Source organism: Dendrobium catenatum, unplaced genomic scaffold (genome assembly GCF_001605985.2).
Source record: "Dendrobium catenatum unplaced genomic scaffold, ASM160598v2 fragScaff_scaffold_1694, whole genome shotgun sequence".
NCBI lineage: Eukaryota > Viridiplantae > Streptophyta > Magnoliopsida > Asparagales > Orchidaceae > Dendrobium > Dendrobium catenatum.
In genome coordinates, this window is record NW_021320156.1 from 52,285 (window position 1) to 73,728 (window position 21,444).

Here is a 21,444-nt window from a genome sequence, read left to right on the forward strand (position 1 = left end):
TTTGGTAAAAGTTCACATTTGTGCTACAGCACAAAGAGGGAAAATTAAATCGAGTGGCTGATGCCCTTAGCAGGCGATTCACAATGCTAGTGTGTTTCCAAACAAAAATTATTGGGTTACAAGAGATGAAAGGTTTCTATGAGACGGATGCATATTTCACCCTGTTTTGGGAACAATGGGTGAATGGTCAACCAAGTGGTTACTACAACATACGACATGGGTTCTTATTCAAAGCCAATTGTCTGTGTATACCAAATTCATCGTGGCCTCAGTATCTTATAAAAGAAACACATTCTGGTAGCCTTACCACTCATTTGGGCTATGAGAAGACTCTTGCTCAGCTCCAAGTTCATTTCTTTTGGCCTCGGTAAGCTCGTGATGTATCCAGGTTCATAGAGAAATGCTCGGTATGCCAAACTTACAAGGTGACGACTTAGAACAACGGCCTATACTTTCCACTTCCTACGCCAGATTTCATTTGAGAGGACCTTAGTATTGACTTTGTTCTCGGTCTCCGTCGAACAAAAAATGGGGTCGATTCCATCATGGTGGTCGTCGACAGATTCTCCAAGATGGTGCACTTTATTTCGTGTAAGAAGACATTTGATGCAATTAATGTGGCAAATCTATTTTTTAAGGAAATAATACGTTTACATGTTCTTCCATGAAGTATTACATCCGATCGTGATGTTAAGTTTGTTATCCATTTCTGGCGCGAGCTATGCCACACAGATTTTAAACTGAGATCAGCATACCATCCTCAAACCGATTGTGAGATGAAAGTTGTTAACCGTACCCTCTATAACATGCTGCAGTGCCTAGTCCAAGAACATCTTATGAAGTGGGAAGAGATGTAGAGCCAAGCAGAGTTCACCTTCAACTCTATTCCCAATAGATCAATGGGTCACAGTCCCTTCAACATAGTCAAGATTAAGATGCCCAATCATTTAATTGACGTTGTTGTTATACCGAAGTGCCGAAGCACCGCCACTATTCAATTAGCACAACAATTCCAAAATATCTTAGAATAAGTCCATACTAAATTGGATCAATCCAACTTTAAATATAAGGAAGTAATAGATTTAGATTGTAGGCGTAAGGTCTTTAACCCCAGAGATTTTGAGATTCTCCTAGCCCGTAGAGAGCATTTTTCTTTCGGCACCTATACTAAGCTCAGTCCTTGGAAGATTGGGCCTTTTCCCATTCTGTGGAGAATTAATGATAATGCCTACATTATCAATTTGTTGGCTCATATTTAGACTTCACCCACCATCAACATGAGTGATATCCATCATTATCATCCCCCCGACGATGCCAACACTCAATTATCCTCCTCGGAGACCAGCTCTTCTAAAGAAGGGGAAACATGATGGGATAATCCTAAGCCACGTGAACAGCAGACTGTTGCTACTCCACTACTTTAGTTTCTTTACCCTTTTTGTTATGCACGTTTACTTTTAGCTTTTTAATTTCTCTATTTTAAATGGCAAGTTAGTTAGTAGTGCTATAGGACATATATACCCACAAACGCAAAAGGCATATATGAAAATACTATATTCTGCGACTGCTCTTCCATTGGGATTGTGTTTTTCCTAACCCTCTTGCAGGTCTATTCTAGCGATCCTCTGAGGGAAAGGTTCACCTTCGGCAACTTATCGTGGGTAAGATACATCAGCATTGATGTAAAACTCACTGTTATAACGTTTGTATATTGCCTTGTGTATATAAAGAGATGTATTAGTATAGAGCTTTACATGTGTAGGCTAGAGAATCATTTGGTTTGTTATAAGTGAGCGGCTGGATGCGTTAGGTGCTGTTAGCCATAGCTTTGTTAAAAGTAATGGGCTTTGCTTCTTTTACATACCTATCTCTTTACTGTTATTGCTGCCTTCCTCATGCATCATCGAATACATTTTTAACATCTGATATGTGAATATTTCTAACCATGCCCCCTTTTTGTTATTGTAATTCAAGTTGTTTCATTATGAGATGTGCAAATACATTAAATATTATAACCGAATGAACAAGCGATTCAAAGACAGTGAGATGCTTCTGCTTCTTTCTAAGCAAACTGATGAATATCTACCTTCTAATTGTTTCATATTGTATTCATTCTAGCCATATAAAGACTAAAAAAATCTATCTAATAAGAAAAAAAAATAGATACATCAAATGAAAATATCTTTAATTTTTTGATATGTGCACCAACCAATGCTTGATGAATTCTTTTGCTGTCTTGTTAACAATTCTGTCCCTGTGAGGTATTGGCACCAAATAAGATAGATGTAAGTTTCTCTTGTGATCATTGGCATTTTGCAGCAACGAGCAGGGACTTGGAGGTGCCTGGGCAAGGATCATGACCAAATTTCCTTGGTGATACAGGAATTGAGCATCCACTTCTACCTAAGCAGGCCTGTTTTAAGATCAAATTGTAGGGTTAAAGCCCGAGAATGAAACAAATTGAAAAGCCAAAAAAGTCAACTGAGTGTAATAACTCAATCTTGTTATTCAAGGAAATGCTTAATAAATCAAATTTAAGCTTTGTTAGGAATAACTTTCTTATTGCTTTCTAAAACAATTTTCTAGTATAAAAGTATTTCGTTCAAAAAAAATTTGAACTAAAAACTTGCTTTAAGAAATAATAATTAAGTGTCCCAAATGAAGCCATAGCTTGAGATAGGATGAGCCTCCCAAGAGCTGGTCGAGCTCAGCCTGAGCTGAAAGAAGAGGTGGTTCCCATAAGCACAGGTAAATTTAGATTGGGAAGCACTTAAATTATGTGAAAGGATTCATGACTCATTGGTACCGGGAGAATTTTAAGATCACAAATTCAAGCAACATATTTTATGGTTTATCGCACACCATTAAAAAAAAATCCTATTCTCAAACATTTAATGTTGTGCTAGTAGAAATAAAAATTTTACAATGCGAAGTTAAGCAAAGTAAAAGTTGTCATGAACTCACCTTTTCTGCAATCGTTCTGGATGTTGCTGAATGGCAGCTTCCCACCAAGTAGGAATCACAATTACCTACAGGGCTTCCATAGCTTGCAAAATCTATGGATGATATGGCCTTACCTTTGGGACAGTGAAGCTTAACAGATGGGTATTTGTTCAGTGAAACAATAGATTTTGGATAAGATTCAGACACCCTTCCACATATACCAGTAACTGAAATAGCTTCCAATGTTATTGTTGAAGGGTTCCCTCCCATTTCCTCAAACAGAACAAGAAGGTTCCCATATGCTTTTAAAAAGGAACGGGGAACGTGATACCTATTCAGTAATTCAGTAAATAAATTTACAAGTGTGACAATGAAACTGAAAGTGATCAATACAAACTTTGCTTACAAAGATTGAGATGGAACTCCTTTAGGAGTTTTAAAAGAGATCCAGTAGCGGCCAATGCTTTGACCATTGATCCATACTTCACCTTTTCCCATACCAATTAAGTTGAGTGCCAATGGTTCATCACTCAAGGGAGCATCAAATATTGTCTGTTTATGATTCACAGCCATTTTTTTATGTTTCAGAAGAGAGATTGTTGACAAGTTGTATGTTGAAAAAGTTAATTACCATGTACCAAACTAATGGCTGACTAGGAAAACTCTCAACTGTCTTCCAATCTGTAGCTTTTGTTCCTTGTTCTGTGAAAACATTTGACTTCTCTCCAGACAAACCAACCTGTATTTACTTTTTTCATGAGATGAAGTCCACCTAGTTGCTTAACATCCAAATTTTTTGATAAAATTAACACGCCTGCGGGCGCATTGGGTTGATCTTGAATACAAAATATGTTTTAGAAAATGATGATTCCATTTCTCCTAATTTTATATGTAAAAAAGAAGCAATCAGATTTAAGGGGTTTTAACAAAGTTTATAGAGCTTAAATTCAGTGTTAATTTAATAATTTCTAGCTACATCACTTCAAATTAAGAAGTCTAAAAAAGTCATCAATTTTCAAACAGTTTTATAGTTTTATGCCACCGAAAGTAGCAATAATGGTTTAGTAGACGATCTAAAATTCAATTAAGAAAGTATTAAGCCTTGTCTGGGAAGCATTCTTACGTATGATTAGTGAGAAGAGCAGTAGCAGAGTTGAAATTTCGATTTCAACCGGTAAAAACGCATCTGATAACAAGGCAATTCTGAACTACCCATTTGCATTAGAAAAATATTTACTTTTTTTTTCTTTCGAACATTTAGGTCAATTAAGCAAGTATCAAACTCAAGACCTTTTGGTTAGTAACCAAAGCTCTTATGCAACAGACCAAGACGAGTTACGAGAAAAAAAAATACCATTATAATGAACATACATATTAAATGCAACATTTATTTCTATGATGCAATGAGATGCTAAAAGCTCGAGTTTGCTACCTTATATGTCCACTGATTGTTACTGAGATCTTCGAACTGGTCTTTTGAGTTCGAAATCCTCACTCTTTGTAAACCAGCAACCCGGCGCTCTAGATATGCTCCAGAATCCTTCATAGAAAAAAAAAATGGTATCTTAGAAGCACTCAGACAGAATAAGAGGGTACAAGCAAAGAGAACAAGTAAAACATACCTATTGGTTATTCTATTCTTCTATTTTTTAAAAGGTAATTTCAAACGATAGATATTCTTAGCACAATTATAGCATTAATTGAACCGCATGGCCAAAAGATGAAGCAATTTAAACAGTACAGTTATCAGCATATATAGTCACCCAGTGCTAATGTCTGAATGTTCTTACTGTTTTCTATTGATCATTCTAAAAACTTAATTTAATGCAAGTTTTTAAAATATTTTTTTGATATTATGGATGTTTATACAATAATGATGATCCAAAAGAAGCTCTTACTGGTAATCCAACCATGACACTCAACAATGAGATATCATTCTGTCCATTGTTCAGTGAAATGGCTTTGCTGAGAAGGAAAGCATCCCTTGAGCCATGACTTCCGTGTACAGTTCCTAACATGACATAAAATGAAAACATCTTTCAGCATCATTAAGTCCATTGTCATCCTGTCATATCATTTTCATAATGTCTGAAGTAACAATTTTTGAAGTTAGTTGCATTATAAGAACTGATTTTCATCTAAAACCTCACTTTGAAAATATGATTCAACCAACTTTAGATACTTACAATGGAAAAGCACATGAACTTTTCTGAAAAAAATTGTATTAGATTTTAACTTACCAACATATTCATTATTTACGAAAGCATGTATCACATGAGCTAATGAATCGACATGAATCATGTTATTCTGATTGCCTGATGTGTTGTTGTATCTGCAGACAACATGACTGTTAAGATCAGAAATGAATTATCGAACTTCGACGTTAACTCTTATGTGTTAGAGCCTTTCTACGCAATAGCATAATTTCAATTACAAGCTCTCTGAATGAATGTGAGAAAGTAATTAATGAGCATAATATTGGTTTCTTTAAGATCACTAGTTAAAAGTAATCTTAAAACATTTTAAACATATCCAGCGGTTGAAAGTTTTCTTGTTACCTGGTTAGATACCAAAGATAATCCGTCGAATCTTTAGTTGCTGCCATTTGTTCTATAAGTTCATTTTCTACCCAAGTAGAAGAATTAGAAGTTGGAATTTTTTCCATTTCTACTTTCCATCTGCTTGCTTGATTGAAAATTTCTACAGTTTTTGTTGATCTTGTGCCATATTGAGCACTGACCTGCAAAGATGAAACCATATATGAAAATTACTCGAAGACTAGAAGTTAAATACTTAACAATGACTACAATCAATTAGCTTGAAAATCCTGATGAAAATGAATAAAAATTTTTACATGAAACTTTAATTTATTATATGATTTTAAAAACAAAAAAACTGTAACATAGAGGAAACTTGAGACCAAGCATTGAATAAATTTTTAAGGTGCAAAGGTTCTTTAGACACACCTTGGCCGTATTGAAGGCAACATTGTTGCAGTTAGATAAGATGCTTATTGACTTCTGAGGCAATTCATATGTACTATTCTGAAATTGAACAGTGGCTTCATGAACTAAGTCCTGATTTATGAGGAAGGCAAGACACTTTCCTGTATCTGTTTGAAAAACATGTGCCTATGATGGAAGCTTTTTGTTATTCCCAGTAATAGACTAACTATATATAAATGCAGCTAGAAAGGAAGTTGTAAAAACTGATAAAGCTAAATTTAGATCTTACCTCTTGTGCTTGGCCAATTGAGAAGCTGATATATTTCCCATCAAGTAATGCTTCAGAGTTTAGCTTAATTGCAGCATGTAATTCCTTGAGATGGGCCCATTTTGGTTGCCATATTAAACCTAGAAAAAGAAAAAAAAAACTATTAAATAAGACAGAACATGTAATTATTGAATGAAATGAAAGTAATATAATGATATAATTTCATTTGCAACACTAACCATATTCATCTAAAGGAGCTTGATCATAATAAGCTGTGATAATATATGAAGAGGAAGACTTTCCAAAATTAGTTCCTCCATGATACTGCACTTGAAAGTATTGTGTTTTCCACATCATTATTCAAATTTTATAAGGATTTCATATAGTGGTCATGTGCATATAATTCTAATACATGTTAGGATTCTAATGATTATCATCTATTCTTCCATTTGACATCAAGTATTATACCAAATGAAATTATAATATATTTCAAGTATTATTAAAAAATTAGAGTAATATGCTTGATATCAGTAAATTTTGAGATATTAATGCAAGAAATTGTTCTAGTGACAGCTATAAGGAAAATTTTCATCTTCCTTTTGTAGAGATCGTGAGTTGTAGCTAGTCATCATTTAATATATGACCACAAAAAATGAAATAAACTATGTATTTTAGATTATTGGACGGCAATTGTGTCAACAAACATGAGAAGTATTAAATGTTGACAACATATATGTCATATGGAAAAAGCAAAGTTTGCATTTCATTATTTTACTTTAGTTAGTATTACATTTTTATTGGTTTTTAATATTCTTGAGCTTAGAAACGTTAGTATTAATATTAACCATCTGCAAGTGAAACAAAGAATTGACAAATATAAAGAGCTTCAGTTTTATTGAATGACATACTAAGTGCAGTTATTTTATTCTTATTATTTTAACATAATGAGTCGATCTATGTTTTGGAATCCAAAGTATTCATAAAAAAATATCATACTTTGACATAAAATAGCATCTTCTTGATCTATAAAAAGACGTAAAAGAGATATTAGATAATGCGATGACCATACCATATAGTAGTTCACAAAGCTCCCCTTCTTTTTAGCTACAAATAGTGCAACCGCAAAGGCAATATCTTCTACCGACCTTATGTATGGCTCTTCTCCATACACTTGGTAGCTTCAAAAAAAAAAAAAAAAAGAGCTATGCATTAGTTCCAAGTTAAAATATATTTTAAAAGTTCAACATGATTCTATATATGAAATATGAAACTTAGTTTAGATGATTAGAAACAATAAAGAAATAATAGAGCGACATAAAAATAAAAAGTTGGATTCCATCCAAGCCATCCAAACTCAATTGGATGATGAAATAAAGAACGACCCAAGTAATTTTGCAATTATCATCAAGACTGTAAGGGATTCAATTCCCCAAATGAATTTGCACTAATTTGAAGAATATGAAGTTTGATAACATTTAAATTGAAATCATCACTATTCTTACACTCGGTAGCAATTAAGATATTAGCTAAAGAATCACTTAAATTTCAACTCATGAATGTTTGGAATCTTAGAAGAAAGTTTTAGATATTCTTTTTACTTGATAGATGCAATGGAGTGGTATTTATAACAATTACTTACAAAGATGTCCAGTTTTCCGTCCATAATGATGGCTTATTTGGTGAATTAGGACCTGTAAAGGTTTCACCACATCTCATACCATTGCAAGTATTAATCTGTAGAGGTAATACAATGTTAAATATGAACTTAAAATATTATTCATACTTACATCCAATGTATATCCAATGTGTAAATGAATCAAAGCGAGTCAAAATGTGCTTTAATATAAGGTATTATACATTCTGTTTATAATTAATAGAACTAACCACTGGATCAGGGGCATCTTCTTGTTTACACATCATCCATGGGACACCAGTTTGAAGGTTCACAGCCATATTTGCAGCCCACTTCACATAAGCTGGGCCTTTCTCATGGAAGGCATGCTCAATTGTTTGATATTCATTCTCAATCTATATAAAATATCAAATGAATAACTAAGTCATTGATGGAAACATTAAGCCAAAATAATAACAATAAATTTTGGCATGACCTGAGAGAGTATGATTGGTCCTCCTTGAGAAGCATATAAATTCTCATCCTTCATCATCTGAACTATCTTTGAGACAAACCTTTGCATGTACATCTATAAGATATGCACAACGTTTTAACAAAATAAAATGAAAGAAAAAAAAATTATGTAAAATTAAAATCTTGCTTATTTATTGAAATAATGATTAGGTGCTTCTATTTATAATGTTAGCAAAAACATTATCAACTTTAATTCTCAACAATTTATTAATTTTTTAATATTTTGTTTGTATTACATGCAAATACATAGATTAATTCCTATAAATAATTAGGTGAGAATTTTATAACTATGGAATTCTTCAATGGTATTCAACTAAATCTTCTAATAAAATGATACAACTTAACTAACATTGAACAAATACAACAAAAGTAGAGCACAAAATATGTTTTAATTACTAGTAAATATTTTTATTATATTCATGTTATCACATATACGAGCTATTTATGATAAGAATCTACAATATTAATTCTTATAATATTTTCTTATCATTGAAAATATTCTTTTTTATTATGTTTTTTAAATTATTTTCCTATCTAGCAAATATATAGGCACATATTTTTCTTGTACTAGCACCAAAATTGAGTAAAGATGTAGTTTTTCTCTTTGATCTATCTTGTCCTCTATCCCACTAGTTTTCTCTCTTCTATTTTTCTTCTTTAGATCCTTCCACACCTACCTATTATTCTATGATCCTGTCCTTGAGTTCTTAAACTTCACCAGCAAAGAACTAGCATCATTATTTCTTTCTTATTGCTTTTCTAGCCCCTTATTAATCTATTATCTAGATAGCTAAGAAAATAATAATCATGAGCCAACAATAAATCGATTACTTGCCATTGATACTTACAACTTCCATTTAAAGAACATCATCTATTATAGCTTTTATTTTTTTAACTTTTTTAGCTTCACCTTACATCTATAAGCAACTATTTGTGTTTGGATATTAGTTAAATCCTTTGGTTTCATTATTTTCTTCAACAATGTCTACGTTCAAAAGATAGCATTCACACAAGTATTTATTATTTAGTAGTGCTTCATGGGTGAGAATTTCCCTTGCATAGTCACAACACTTAAAGGCCTTCAATGATTGAGAGATTTATCATCTCATCAGCCTTTAGTGACTTATTTTTTGGTGTCTCATATTTGCATAAACATTTTTTTTTATTTTCTTATTTTATCATATTTGCATAAATATCTTATAACTCATATTCTCTTATTTCTCACACCTTCTAAATTCCTTATCAGACTTTGCATATTGTGCATTTTTATAAAACATTCAATATGTGATCATCACTCAAATGGTCTAGTATGATCACCTGTGATTATCCCTATTCACACTATTGTTAATTAGCTTTCATTCCTAAGGGCATAAACCTTTTCTCACCTTTATGGGCCTTCAAGTTAGCTTGGGTGTTAAGCTTATGGATCTCAACACATTATGATAACTAATTATTCTGCTAACACACTCAAGAGCTTGATTGTGACTTGGTGTAGCAAAGTTTGTGCTCACTGTCTTTTTCCTCATATGTGGTTGGGATAAGGGGTGGGATGATGTATGACTTGTAATTGTTAACAATACTTATATATTGTACTATGTTGTCACTAATATATGTATTTCCTTATTCTACCACTACTTTCCTCCACCAAATTTACTTCAACTACACCATCTAAACACTTGTTTGCATAGGTGATCTCAAATCCTTTACAGCTTCAGTCTCCTCACCAAAATTTACTTTAGCTCAATTTTCTATCCCAATAAATAATTTTCAACTTTATCTATCTATAAAGTTGTTAATAAGTTTTGCCTTAACTCTTTTGACCCCTTTTTAAACCATTCTTCATAAATACTGCTCTCTCTATCCAAGTTCTCTTTAACAACATTCATTACTACTATTCTACTTCAATGCTGTGTATAATTACTTTCCATTCAAGTATCTCATAAATTTCTTCCCTGATGCTAACATTAACTATTTAGATATGAATTAAATAACTCTAACTTTAATGAATGGGTTGCACTCCTTGGCAATAAAACATTATCTATGTCAACCCTGATTACTATTATTTTTAAATTCATTGTAACTTTTTTGTCACCTAGAATTTGTGGAGTGTTATAACATGTAAATTATCACATGTTTTAATCATTTATTATAGGAAAATAATATTTGTTTTAATATATCCTCAATGTTGTAGGATTTCTGGATCTTTATGTTGAAATTAGTAACTTGATTGGTGCTCCTTTAGGGTGGTGGTAGAAGGATTATGTTGGTGGTGGTGGAAAGGGTAAGTTTTTCATAGAGGAAAACATTGAGGAACTCTAAATCAAATGATTGGGATGTTAAAAAAATTGTTATTTTGATAATTTTAAAATTAATCGTTTAGCTGTTGCGATTTTTAATTTGATTGCTCATACTAGAAAATAATCTCTCTATATTGGACCTTTAGCTATTGTATATCAGTGTTATTTGGGAGTTAAGACATTGACAAGTTATGAGTGATGTGAGGGAATGCTTGGGATACTTTTGAAAAGATTATGGTGAAAAGAACCTCGTATTAGGTTATCCACGGGAGATGAGAATTGTTGGTAAAGAAGAGTAATAAATGTGGGAGAAGATAACCAAGGACTCACTAAAGCCTTGAGGGATTTGTCAAAAACCTTTAGTGGAGGTTCATGAAGCCATTAAGATTTCCACTTAAAATTTGCACAAGCAAAAAATAATTTTACTCAATTAATCCAAAAGTATAAAGTAATATTTTTTTATTGACCTTTTTCAAGCCTAAATAATTTTTAAACCTCTTAGGAACTAAAAAAAATTATTGCATGAACTGAAGATTATCCTATTATTAAAAAAAAAAAAGAGAGAAATAAAATAATATTTAAAGCTTTCAAAAATATGAAAAATTTAATTGATCAAATAAAAAAAAAACATAGTGGTCTTAAAATCTAGCCATTTCTGGAAGATTTTGCTTCCTTAATAAGTATGCCTAACCTACTCATCAAATTATTATTTAACTTAAACTTATTAATTATTTTTCAATAAATTTAAAGAGATTATGGGCCATTCATGAGCTTGCATAGGGAGTTCCATATGATAAATTGCCTAAATCTTAATGTTGTACCTTATTATGTGATCTTATTCTTGGCCTTCATTGTGGTATTGCATCACTCAATATTAATATATTAATATTCATCTTTTAATTATTTGCTTAAATGCACTGGTTTTCTTTTTTAAAAATTTTCATATTTATTTGTAAGTAATAAAAAAATATAAGTTGTAACTTTCAAAAAACTATAATTGTAAAGGATATTCTTACCAACACAATACTGAAGTACATACCTTGAAAGGTTCATTATCACTTCGATAAACTATACCGGGTATGTCATGTAACCAAAATGGAAAACCCCTATATCATAGAAGAATAATTAAATGCCATTATGAAAATATGAAAACTAACTGTACAAGAATTACATTTAAAACTAATTTTGCGATGAAGAAATTCTTTTTATTATTATTATTATTTTTCACTATCAAACTCTTCATTAGTTAGCACAAGTTAAAAATTATAAATTTATTAATCATCAAAATATTATAGTAAAAATGTGTTCATTATTAATTTCTTCATACATCTAGATTGATTTACCAATACAAAATTCCAATAAACTTCTTGAAAAAAACATTTATATTTATTCAATCACTCTTAAATTGACTTTCTTATTTATTTTTATTCTTATTTTATTGATCATAAACATTTATAAACAAACATCATCGCTCGAAAGAATATATGCTTTTGTTTTTATATTTTGGGATATTGAGATCAAGTAAGACAAACTCATACGAACATCAAATAAAAAAATACTCGAACCCAAGACTTCTTAGTTGATAGTTAAAGATCCCAACTAACAAATCATGCAAGATAAGGAGTGTGTAATTACTTCTGTCAAAAGAGAGAAAAGAAGCATTGACAAATGTCTTAATTGTATGTAAAATAATATTGTCTTTCTAATTAAGTATGAAGACTGAAATGGTAGAGAAACTTACCCATAATTCCACTCTGCCTCAATGAAGGGACCAATTCTCAGGCTAACAAACAAACCTTGGTCTCTTATTTCCTTGATGAATCTCACCAAATCATATCTTCCTTCAAAATTATACTGAAAAAAGAAAAAAAAAAACATTTATTTGCAACGTTAAGAACCAAAAAAATTTTTAATTAAAATAATAAAGAGAAAAAAATAAATTGGAGGATTTCACCTGTCCCTGAATAGGCTCGTGCATGTTCCAAAAGACATAAGTTTGTACCACATCAAGACCTCCTGACTTGGCATTGGCAATTAGAGATGGCCACATCTGTAGTGCAAAGATATATTTTTTAATATCAAATTTCTCTCACACAGATATTTTTTAAATTCATAAAAAATAAGTAAAAACATTAATAATGATAATCATATTTTTTTTTATTTGAATGAGTTTTTATTTTAAAATTAATTCAATATAAATTAAATTGATTAATTATTTATATGTTCACCATCTCAAAGCAATCGAATTTTAATAAGGCCATCTCAAAACAAAATTTTCAAAGGATAATTTTATCTAAACATTGGGTCAAATGTTCAATTACTTGAAAAAGAAAAACTTCTATTGTGCTATTTTAAAAATGATATCACTTTGTTATGATCCTTACGCCTGCTAGCTTATCTCTTTCAGACGTTTCTAAAATAAGTTACAATCTATGGCACGTTGAATTATTACTTTTTTAAGTAGAAGCCAAACTCCACATCAATTAATCAATTGAAAATTAAATAATGAAACGCTTGTCTTTATTTCCTTTTCTTCCCCGTTACTGAACTCTTGAATCCATTAATACATATCTTATCTTCTGGACATCCTATCAATTATATATATAAGCATAATCAAATTATTATCAATTAGAACACAATTAAAGAATATGACTTTGATTGTACTTTGGAGTACATATTAAGTATCAAGATAATAATAATAAAATACAGACATCACAGGAACTCGCCCTTCCCAGGGTAAGTGTCGTCAACCCCCACACATCCAAGTCTAATTATAGAAAAATGCCTACCTAGAGAGCCTTAATCCGCTTTATCCACCATAACCAATTGACTACTTGGATATCATTCAGGACAATTTTTTTGCTGCTTTCTAAAACAATTTTCTAGTACAAAAATTTCATCAATTAGAAAATTTGTAACTAGAAAGCCATTTTATAGAGCCTTAGTTTATCTTCTTTGCTTCCTGAATTCACTTGCTTTCTCTTATAGGCAATCCAAGGTTTACCATAGGTCGCCAACAGCTCCTCGAAACCGCCGTTGTTACCGGCGGCCCATTAACCGCCGGTCAAGGCCGCCGGTAACAGCTGAATTTCCAGTAGTGGTTGTTCCGCGGGAGTTGCAGGGATGCGATAAAAGTATTAAATGTGAAATAATTCAGAGGTTTGTGAAAGCTTCTGACTTTTATTTGAATTTTGATAAACTTGACTTAGAGTTTTTATTTTTATTTTTTGTTTTTTATAATTTTTTTTTTATTTTTTTAAGTTAGAGATTAAATTTAAATTAATTTGGATTAATTTAACAATAATCCATAGCAATACCTTATGCATGAACAGCTGTGTGAAGAACCTAACTTGGCGTAGAAATTCATGAAAAGGGATTTCGTGGATCATAAGTTGAATCCTTGTAAGAGTGAAGGATTGAGCTGAGTACTCAAAGGGCAGCAAAACGTTATAATTTTTCTACATTAATTGCTTTAGCATCGCTACAGAGAGATTAGATGGAGCCATCAATAAGATTATTATCATCACATTTCTAACAAATTAATAAAAAAATATGCTCCTCACAAATACAATACAATTACAACAACAATTCAATCCCTTGAAGAGTTCATTAACTGAGAAGAGAAGGAAAGAAATAATTTAGAAATAGTATATTTGTTAAGTCATGTAATTAATATTAGGCGTAAGGGTCATAATAGAGTGACATAATTTAGAAATAGTATTTTTTAATTCAAGTAATCATTATTAATTAAATCATCACAAATCCTCTTACAACTTTATAAAGAATAATGATTTTTATTCTAGATATAAATAAGTGAAATAGTTAGTATTTTTTTAAGATTAATGATTGACACTCGAAATAAATCAATGAATAAATTTATGTTTTCTTAATTAGAAGTTGAAAAACAAATATGAATATGATTTTACTGTATACTTTCATATGAAGTCATAGGTATTTAATAGTTGGAGGCGACACGTTTCCATGAAAATTTATGTAATATTGTACTTTTTTTTCTTTTTTATGGGCGTAAACTTTCTTGTAATCCTCAAAACCTCATAAATAAAAAGATAAAGATAAGTGTTTTACAATTTTATTGTCCTATTGGTTGATTTTAGATTGATCGAGTTTTTGAGTACTTTTACTATAAATTATCTCAAGCAAATCTCTTTCTATCCATTCTCACACATGTTTTAGGTCTCCCGTTCATGGAATTAGCATGCTTAGAAAGTTGGTTGTCATCCAAAGAAAAAATTCAATCCAACATTACTCAATTTAATTAAACCACATAAACTAAAGACTAAAAAATTAATAAATTTTTATTTTAAATAAAAATATTCCTTATGAAAAATATGATTTTTTAAATATACTTTTATATTTGTAAAATAAAATCAGCTTTATGAATTAAAGTGACAAGATACAGTAATGCTATACTTTTCAAAAAATAAAAAATCTTAAGAATTATTTTTTAGTTTGTTATGATTTCCTCAATATTAATAGGCTGGTTATAAAGCATGATTAAATATCCCAAAATATTTCAATTGGTATAGTTTCCTCGCTACTGTCTACCGCAGTTTTTTAGTATAAATTTTTCTTGAAAATAAGCTGCCCAAACGAAGCCTAAATCCAAAGTTATCCACTTAGAAATGAATTGCCAATTTTAAAAAAAGCTCCAATATTATTGAATTCAAACACTTTTTTTTTTAAATAAAACTTTGCTCTCCAAATAAATTCAAATGAAAAGTTACATCAAAATCTTTTTTATTTAATAAAAAAATCAATATTTTCCAAACAAAAAATATACGCAATCATCTTCCCAATTAGGGCTGCAAACGAACCGAATAGAGCTGAGCTTCGGCTTGTTCGACTTTGAGCTCGTTTGTCAAAAGCGTGTTCAATTTCAGTTCGAAGCTTATCAAGCTTCATCAATAGTTGATCGAGTTCGTACCAAGTTCGTGAACAAGTTCGAGCTCGTTTAATTTTAATCTCATCGAGCTTTCTAATCGAGCGACTCATTAAACGAACTCAACGAGCCAAGCAAAACCGCCCGCAAATCTTAATTAATTTTCCAAAACGAGCCAACCTAATTATAGCAACCCACCCCGTGTCAACCACTTTGCCAATATAGGTTATTATATAGTGCAAAACCTTCTAAGATTTCACGGTGTGGACTAAACCACAATTTTTTTTACTTGGTTTTCTTGTGGCCATGGAGGAGAGAGAGAGAGAGAGAGGCAAGCAGGCAGGCGGGTGGGAGAATAAAAACGGGAGTAGTTTATTGGTGCGAGTTTAAAAATAAGGAGAGATGGATGCTTTAAACGTTAAAAGGGCTGAATATTTGTATTAAGAGAGGGTTCATTTATGTTGAGATTGAGGTGGATGCTTTAAACGTTATTCAAATTATCAATTCGACCCATATTTCTTATCCGCAATTTTTTTATCTATAACACTACATAATGTTAGACTTAATTAGTTAAATAATATATAATATTTATTTCTAATTACATAAGGCATAAACGAGCTTTTAATCTAGCTTCATAATGGGCAATTCATGGGTTATAAACGATCTTATTCGTGAACATAAACGAGTCGAACGCTAGGTTGTTCAGTTTTGTTTATTTATCTATCAAGTAATTATAAAGTTATTTAAGCTTGTTCATTTACCTTATTAAATGAACATAAACGAGGTCTGATTGAGCCGAGTCATAAGTAGCTCGTCGAACGCTCGATTTATTTGCAGCCCTATTCCCAATTTTAGTAATTCACTTAAATTAAACAATTTTATATAAATTTATTTGAGAAGCAACATTATTTTTTTTTATTTTATTCGGATAAGTATAGAAGCATAATGTATCAAATAGTAACTCTTCGTCTTTTTTTTGGGAAATATTTATGCCAAGCCCGTGAATTAATCAAAAGAAGGTTACAAGTGTAGGAAGTAACACTAAAAGCCGCACAAAAGTTGAAAGAGCAAGCTCATAAGAGCCAAAAAGAAAAGTTGAGTGCTCAAATAAATATACAAAACAGCAGAAGATATAAGCCCGAGTAGAAAAAAACTCAAAAGAGATCCAAAAACTGCACAAGCAAAAAAATCATCCACAGAAAGAGAAAAAGTCAAAACAAATCCTTCATTACTAATCAAGTCGAATCACAATTTACGACAGAAATATAGAGAGAAAGAGCAAGAAAGTGGGATGAAGAACATCTTAATTTATTCTTTGAAAGTTTAAGTTGTCATGTCAACCGTTACTCAAGATCTTATATCTATGATTTGAATTACTATCATAAAATCACTAAAAAAAAACGAGAGAAAGATGAATAGACTTACATCAGGAGTGCTTCGAGGATAATGAATTGATCCAGAAAAAAGAATTCTCCTTGTTCCATCAATCAAAAGTGCCCTGCCATCATATGATACGTCTCCACCTTCTGCCATTATTGCCATCACCAACAATGTCGTCACAACGATTACTGCCAGCTTCATCTCTGTTCTTACCCTCTCTCTCTTCCTCTACCTTACTCCTCCCAATTCCAGAACGCAATCGATCCGAATAATATATGAAGCTTCGCTGGCTTAATTACTTGTCGTAATGGTTTTTTTGGCTTCTTCTTGAAGTCTAATCCAAACATAAAAGAAATGACTAATCCCTCAAGGATTTATAGCATCTGATAGAGAGATAAGCAGAAATATGAAGCCAAAATAATCTGGATAGAGAGAGAGAGAGAGACGAGCAGGGTGCGGTGGAAAAAACTAACTCGGGAGGCTCTTTATCGTCATATGAGGATGCGCCATGTGGGAGGCTCATGTGAGAGGGGCCGCTTGGGAGTTTGGTGCGGGGCTTTGGATCAGCCGTCAATTGTGCTTTGGGAGTCGTGCGGAATGGCGGAAAGGTCTAGTTAGTTATACTTGGAAACGAGGAGATAGTGGGCAGGTGATGGTACGTTGTGCCGCAGGAGTTGTTCTGATAGGATAAAAATATTGAATGTGATAATAATTTTGAAGTTAGTCAAAGTTCTGACTTTTATTTGAATTTTGATAAACTTGATTTAGAGTTAAGTTAGAGATTTGATTTCTAAATTATTTCTAGTTAATTTAAAAACAATCCATAGTAATACGCTATGCATGAGTTGAAGCCTTATATGGGTGATGGATTGACCTGAACAGTCGACGGGCATCATACCCTTCTAATTTCTTACATTAATAATTTTTTTCCTAATTGTCTTACATTAATGATTTTAACAACATTAAAGGTAGCCTAAGTGGAGCCATCTAATTTAAAATGAATTAAAAAAATTAATATATGCTTAATATATTCGCGAAATTATAAATAGGACTTGAATTTTAGCTAAAATAAGTAAAAAGGGAATCAGTAAATGTAATTTTAATAGGAGCAAAAAAATAAATTGAATTTACATTTTCATAGAAAATACAAACCCAAATTACTTTTTTTGGGAAAAAAATTTTCGTTTTCTCACTTCCCTTAGTTTTCCCGATTTTGCTTCTTTTTTTAATTATAGCTTACTAACATATTTTCTAAAAATTACCATTAGCTAACAATCATAAGGCTGAAACAAGTAGGCCTCCTCTGCTCTATCGCGCCGCTCTGGCGATTAGGGCATCCCCGGTGCGATCGCTGCCTTCCGCTTTCGCTCTGCTTTTCTCCCACTTTGGTCTTGTGGTTTGTTCGATTGGTAGGGTTTTGAGGTTCTCCAGGTTTCGTTGGTGCCCTTTTGGGCTTTTGTGCGATATCGATGGCGGTGGCTCCTCCAGCTAACCCTTGGGGGAAAGCTGCGTCGGATTCATCTGTGGCAAAGAAGAAAGGTTTTTTTAACCTAGATGATGAGGGATCTGGTTCTCCTTCTAGATCTAGATCATTTAAAGAAGTTCTATATGGTGCTGCTGCTTCAGGTGATATTTTTCCGAATGTTCAACAATCTGTCTTTAATGACGTTCCTGCTGTGTTATTATCAGATGAGGAAGTGCTGAAACTTGCTTCCCCTTTTCAATTTACATTGGTGGGTAAATTCGGTTTGCGTCACCCTAACCTTGATGCGATTCGGAATTTTTTCTCGTCTTTAAAGCTTTCCGGTTTTTATTCTGTTGGATTGTTGGATGCAAGGCATGTTGCTACACAATTATCAAATGATTTAGATTATAGTAGAGTATTTGCTAGACGTTCTTATTTCATTTTGAACTGCCAAACGAGGGTTTTGAAGTGGACTCCTTTTTTTGATATAAAAGAAGAGTCACCCATAGTGCCGATTTGGATTTCTTTTCCGAACCTCCGTCTGCATTTTTTCAATTCAAAAGTTTTGCATGCTTTGGGTTCTATTTTCGGTAGAGCTCTTCAAATGGATCAGGCTATGGCCTCTCGAACCCGTCCTTCGGTTGCGAGAGTACTGGTTGAAGTGGATATTTCGAAAAAGCATCCCAAAGAAATTTGGGTGGGTTCTAAAGCTTATGGCTACTTGCAAAAAGCGGAATTTGAGAAAGTTCCTGAGTTATGCAATCACTGTAAAATGCACAGTCATGGCCTTGTGGATTGCTTTAAACTTCATCCGGATTTAAAGAAAGTTTCTGGGCATGCTGGTGGGAGGCCTGGTTCTACCGAGAACATTAAAGTTTTTGTGCCTATCGAGAAAGCTAGTGGGGATGTTAATGTTGCTCAGGTGGAACCTCCTCTGACTGTGCATAATGGTAATTTGGATGGGGGTGAAATAAGAGGTGAAATTGAGAAGATTGATCATATGATGAATCTGGATAATTCTGAACTGGCTTTAAATTCTTTAGATAATAATATTGTGCTTAACGATTCTACTGATAATGCTGCGAATCCTAAACTTTTTATTTTAATTGATGATATTTTAAATGAGTTGCCTGTTAATTCTAACTCTGTGGCTATTGAGAATGCTTTAATCTCGAAACAGGATAACAGTGACATCGTGGTTGAGAATGGTGAGGATGCTTTGGGGGACTCCTATGAGGAAGGTGAAGTTATTCCTAATGTTAATGTTGTTGATACTTCTAAAATGAACCAAGGTACGGTTTTATCGTCTCATACTTCTAAATATCTAAAAATGGGTGAAAAGGATACTAGTGTTATGAGTGGTAAAATAAAAGGTAAACATAAAAATAGCTGCCCTGCCACTCCTAGATCCACTAGAGCTCAAACTTCTTCTAAAGCTGGTAATGATTAAAGCTCTGATGTGGAATGTTAGGGGGATTGGCGGTAAGGTTTCTAAATTGTGTGTTAAAAATCTTTGTAGGATGTATAATATTCAACTTCTAATCTTAAGTGAGCCTCTTATTAATGCTGCTAGAATTACGGATACTGCTAAGTTGTTGGGTTTCTCTATGCACTTTGCGAATATTTCTAACAAAATCTGAATTATGTGGAAGAAGAACATTTTATTAGACATTGTGGTTGATCTGAATCAAGTTGTTCATTGTAATATTAATGTGTGTAATATGAATTGTTTTGCTTCTTTTGTTTATGCTGCTAGTAATAGAATTGATCGTATTAATCTTTGGGATCAAATTGTTAACTTTGGTGCTAACATTAATGGTCTGTGGTGTATTGGAGGAGATTTTAACATTATTTCGAATGCTAGTGAGAGGAGTGGTGGTTGTAGGCCTAATATTAAAGCTATGGAAGAATTTAATGCGATGATTAATGATTGTAACCTTAATGATATTGGTTTCCTTGGCAGCCCTTTTACTTGGAATAGGGTAGTATGTGTCAACGTTTAGACATTTAACAATGATTGGTTAGCTAAATTTTCTGCCACTAATGTTGAACATCTTAGTAGAACGATGTCTGATCATGCCCCTTTGCTTTTAAATGTTAATGTTCTTAACCAAACTGGCACTTTTGCTTTTAGATTCCTTAACATGTGGTTACTTCATGATAATTTTAAAGATGTGATTGATAGCAATTGGAATGCTACTGCTTTCCTGAATAACAGCATTGCGGGTATGTTGAGGCTTTGGGCTACATTGTCTAGACTTAAACAATATTTGAGATACTAGAATAAAAATGTTTTTAAAAATATCTTTTCGAATATCATGGAAGCTGAGTCTAAAGTGGTTGAGTTAGAGGGGGTTTACCTTGATCACCCTAATGAGGAAAATAGTGTGAATTTAAACCTTGCTAAAAACGTTTTATGTAATCTTCAATGCCAAGAAGAAGCCTATTGGAAACAAAAGTCTAATGCCAAGTTTGTCATTGAGGGAGACAGAAACACCAAAATTTTCCATGCTATGGCTAATAAAAATAAAACTAAAAGTCAAATTCATAGAATTGTGAACAATGATGGGATTTTTCTGGAGACTAATGAGTTAATTTGTAAGTCGGGATGGATTTTTTTGTTAATATGTTTAAGTGCAATGATAATATTCTCCCAATTGTTAATCCTGAGGTTATTCCTAATCTAATTAAAGATTATGATAATTATTTGCTTTGCCAACTTCCAAATGAGACTGAAATTTTCAATGTTTTGACAGATATGAATGGAGAGGCTACTGCGGATCCTGATGGTTTCACTACCAAGTTTTTTCAAAAGTCTTCGGAGACTGTTAAGGGTGATGTTATTAATGCTGTGCAAGATTTTTTTGGAGGTAATCCTTATCCGAAATTTTGTTCTTCCTCTAATATTGTTCTTATTCCGAAGAAAGAGGGTGCTGATGTTTGGACGGATTTTAGACCTATTAGCCTTTGTACCTTTTTGAATAAATTAAACTCTAAAATCATTGCTAGTAGATTGGCTAATTTACTTCCTAGAATTATATCATTAAATCAAACTAGTTTTGTTAAGGGTAGATGCATAAGTGATAATGTCCTCCTTGCT

The 21,444-nt window shown here is 32.3% G+C and overlaps 1 protein-coding gene across 1 annotated transcript; it reads right to left on the reverse strand.

Moving 5' to 3' along the window:
• Nucleotides 1-1,321: 1,321 nt before the first annotated feature.
• On the reverse strand, nt 1,322-17,080 carry LOC110092037 (beta-galactosidase 7). Its single transcript, XM_020816383.2, has 19 exons — nt 16,925-17,080; nt 12,554-12,649; nt 12,341-12,453; nt 11,639-11,705; nt 8,265-8,357; nt 8,041-8,184; nt 7,796-7,890; nt 7,226-7,334; nt 6,396-6,480; nt 6,178-6,296; nt 5,910-6,074; nt 5,502-5,683; nt 5,184-5,275; nt 4,842-4,954; nt 4,376-4,483; nt 3,575-3,682; nt 3,350-3,495; nt 2,965-3,274; nt 1,322-2,413 (listed from the first exon to the last, which is right to left on the reverse strand). The coding sequence occupies exons 1-19, from the start codon at nt 17,078-17,080 to the stop codon at nt 2,303-2,305; spliced, it is 2,412 nt and encodes an 803-aa protein (XP_020672042.1). The 3' UTR covers nt 1,322-2,302.
• Nucleotides 17,081-21,444: the final 4,364 nt, after the last annotated feature.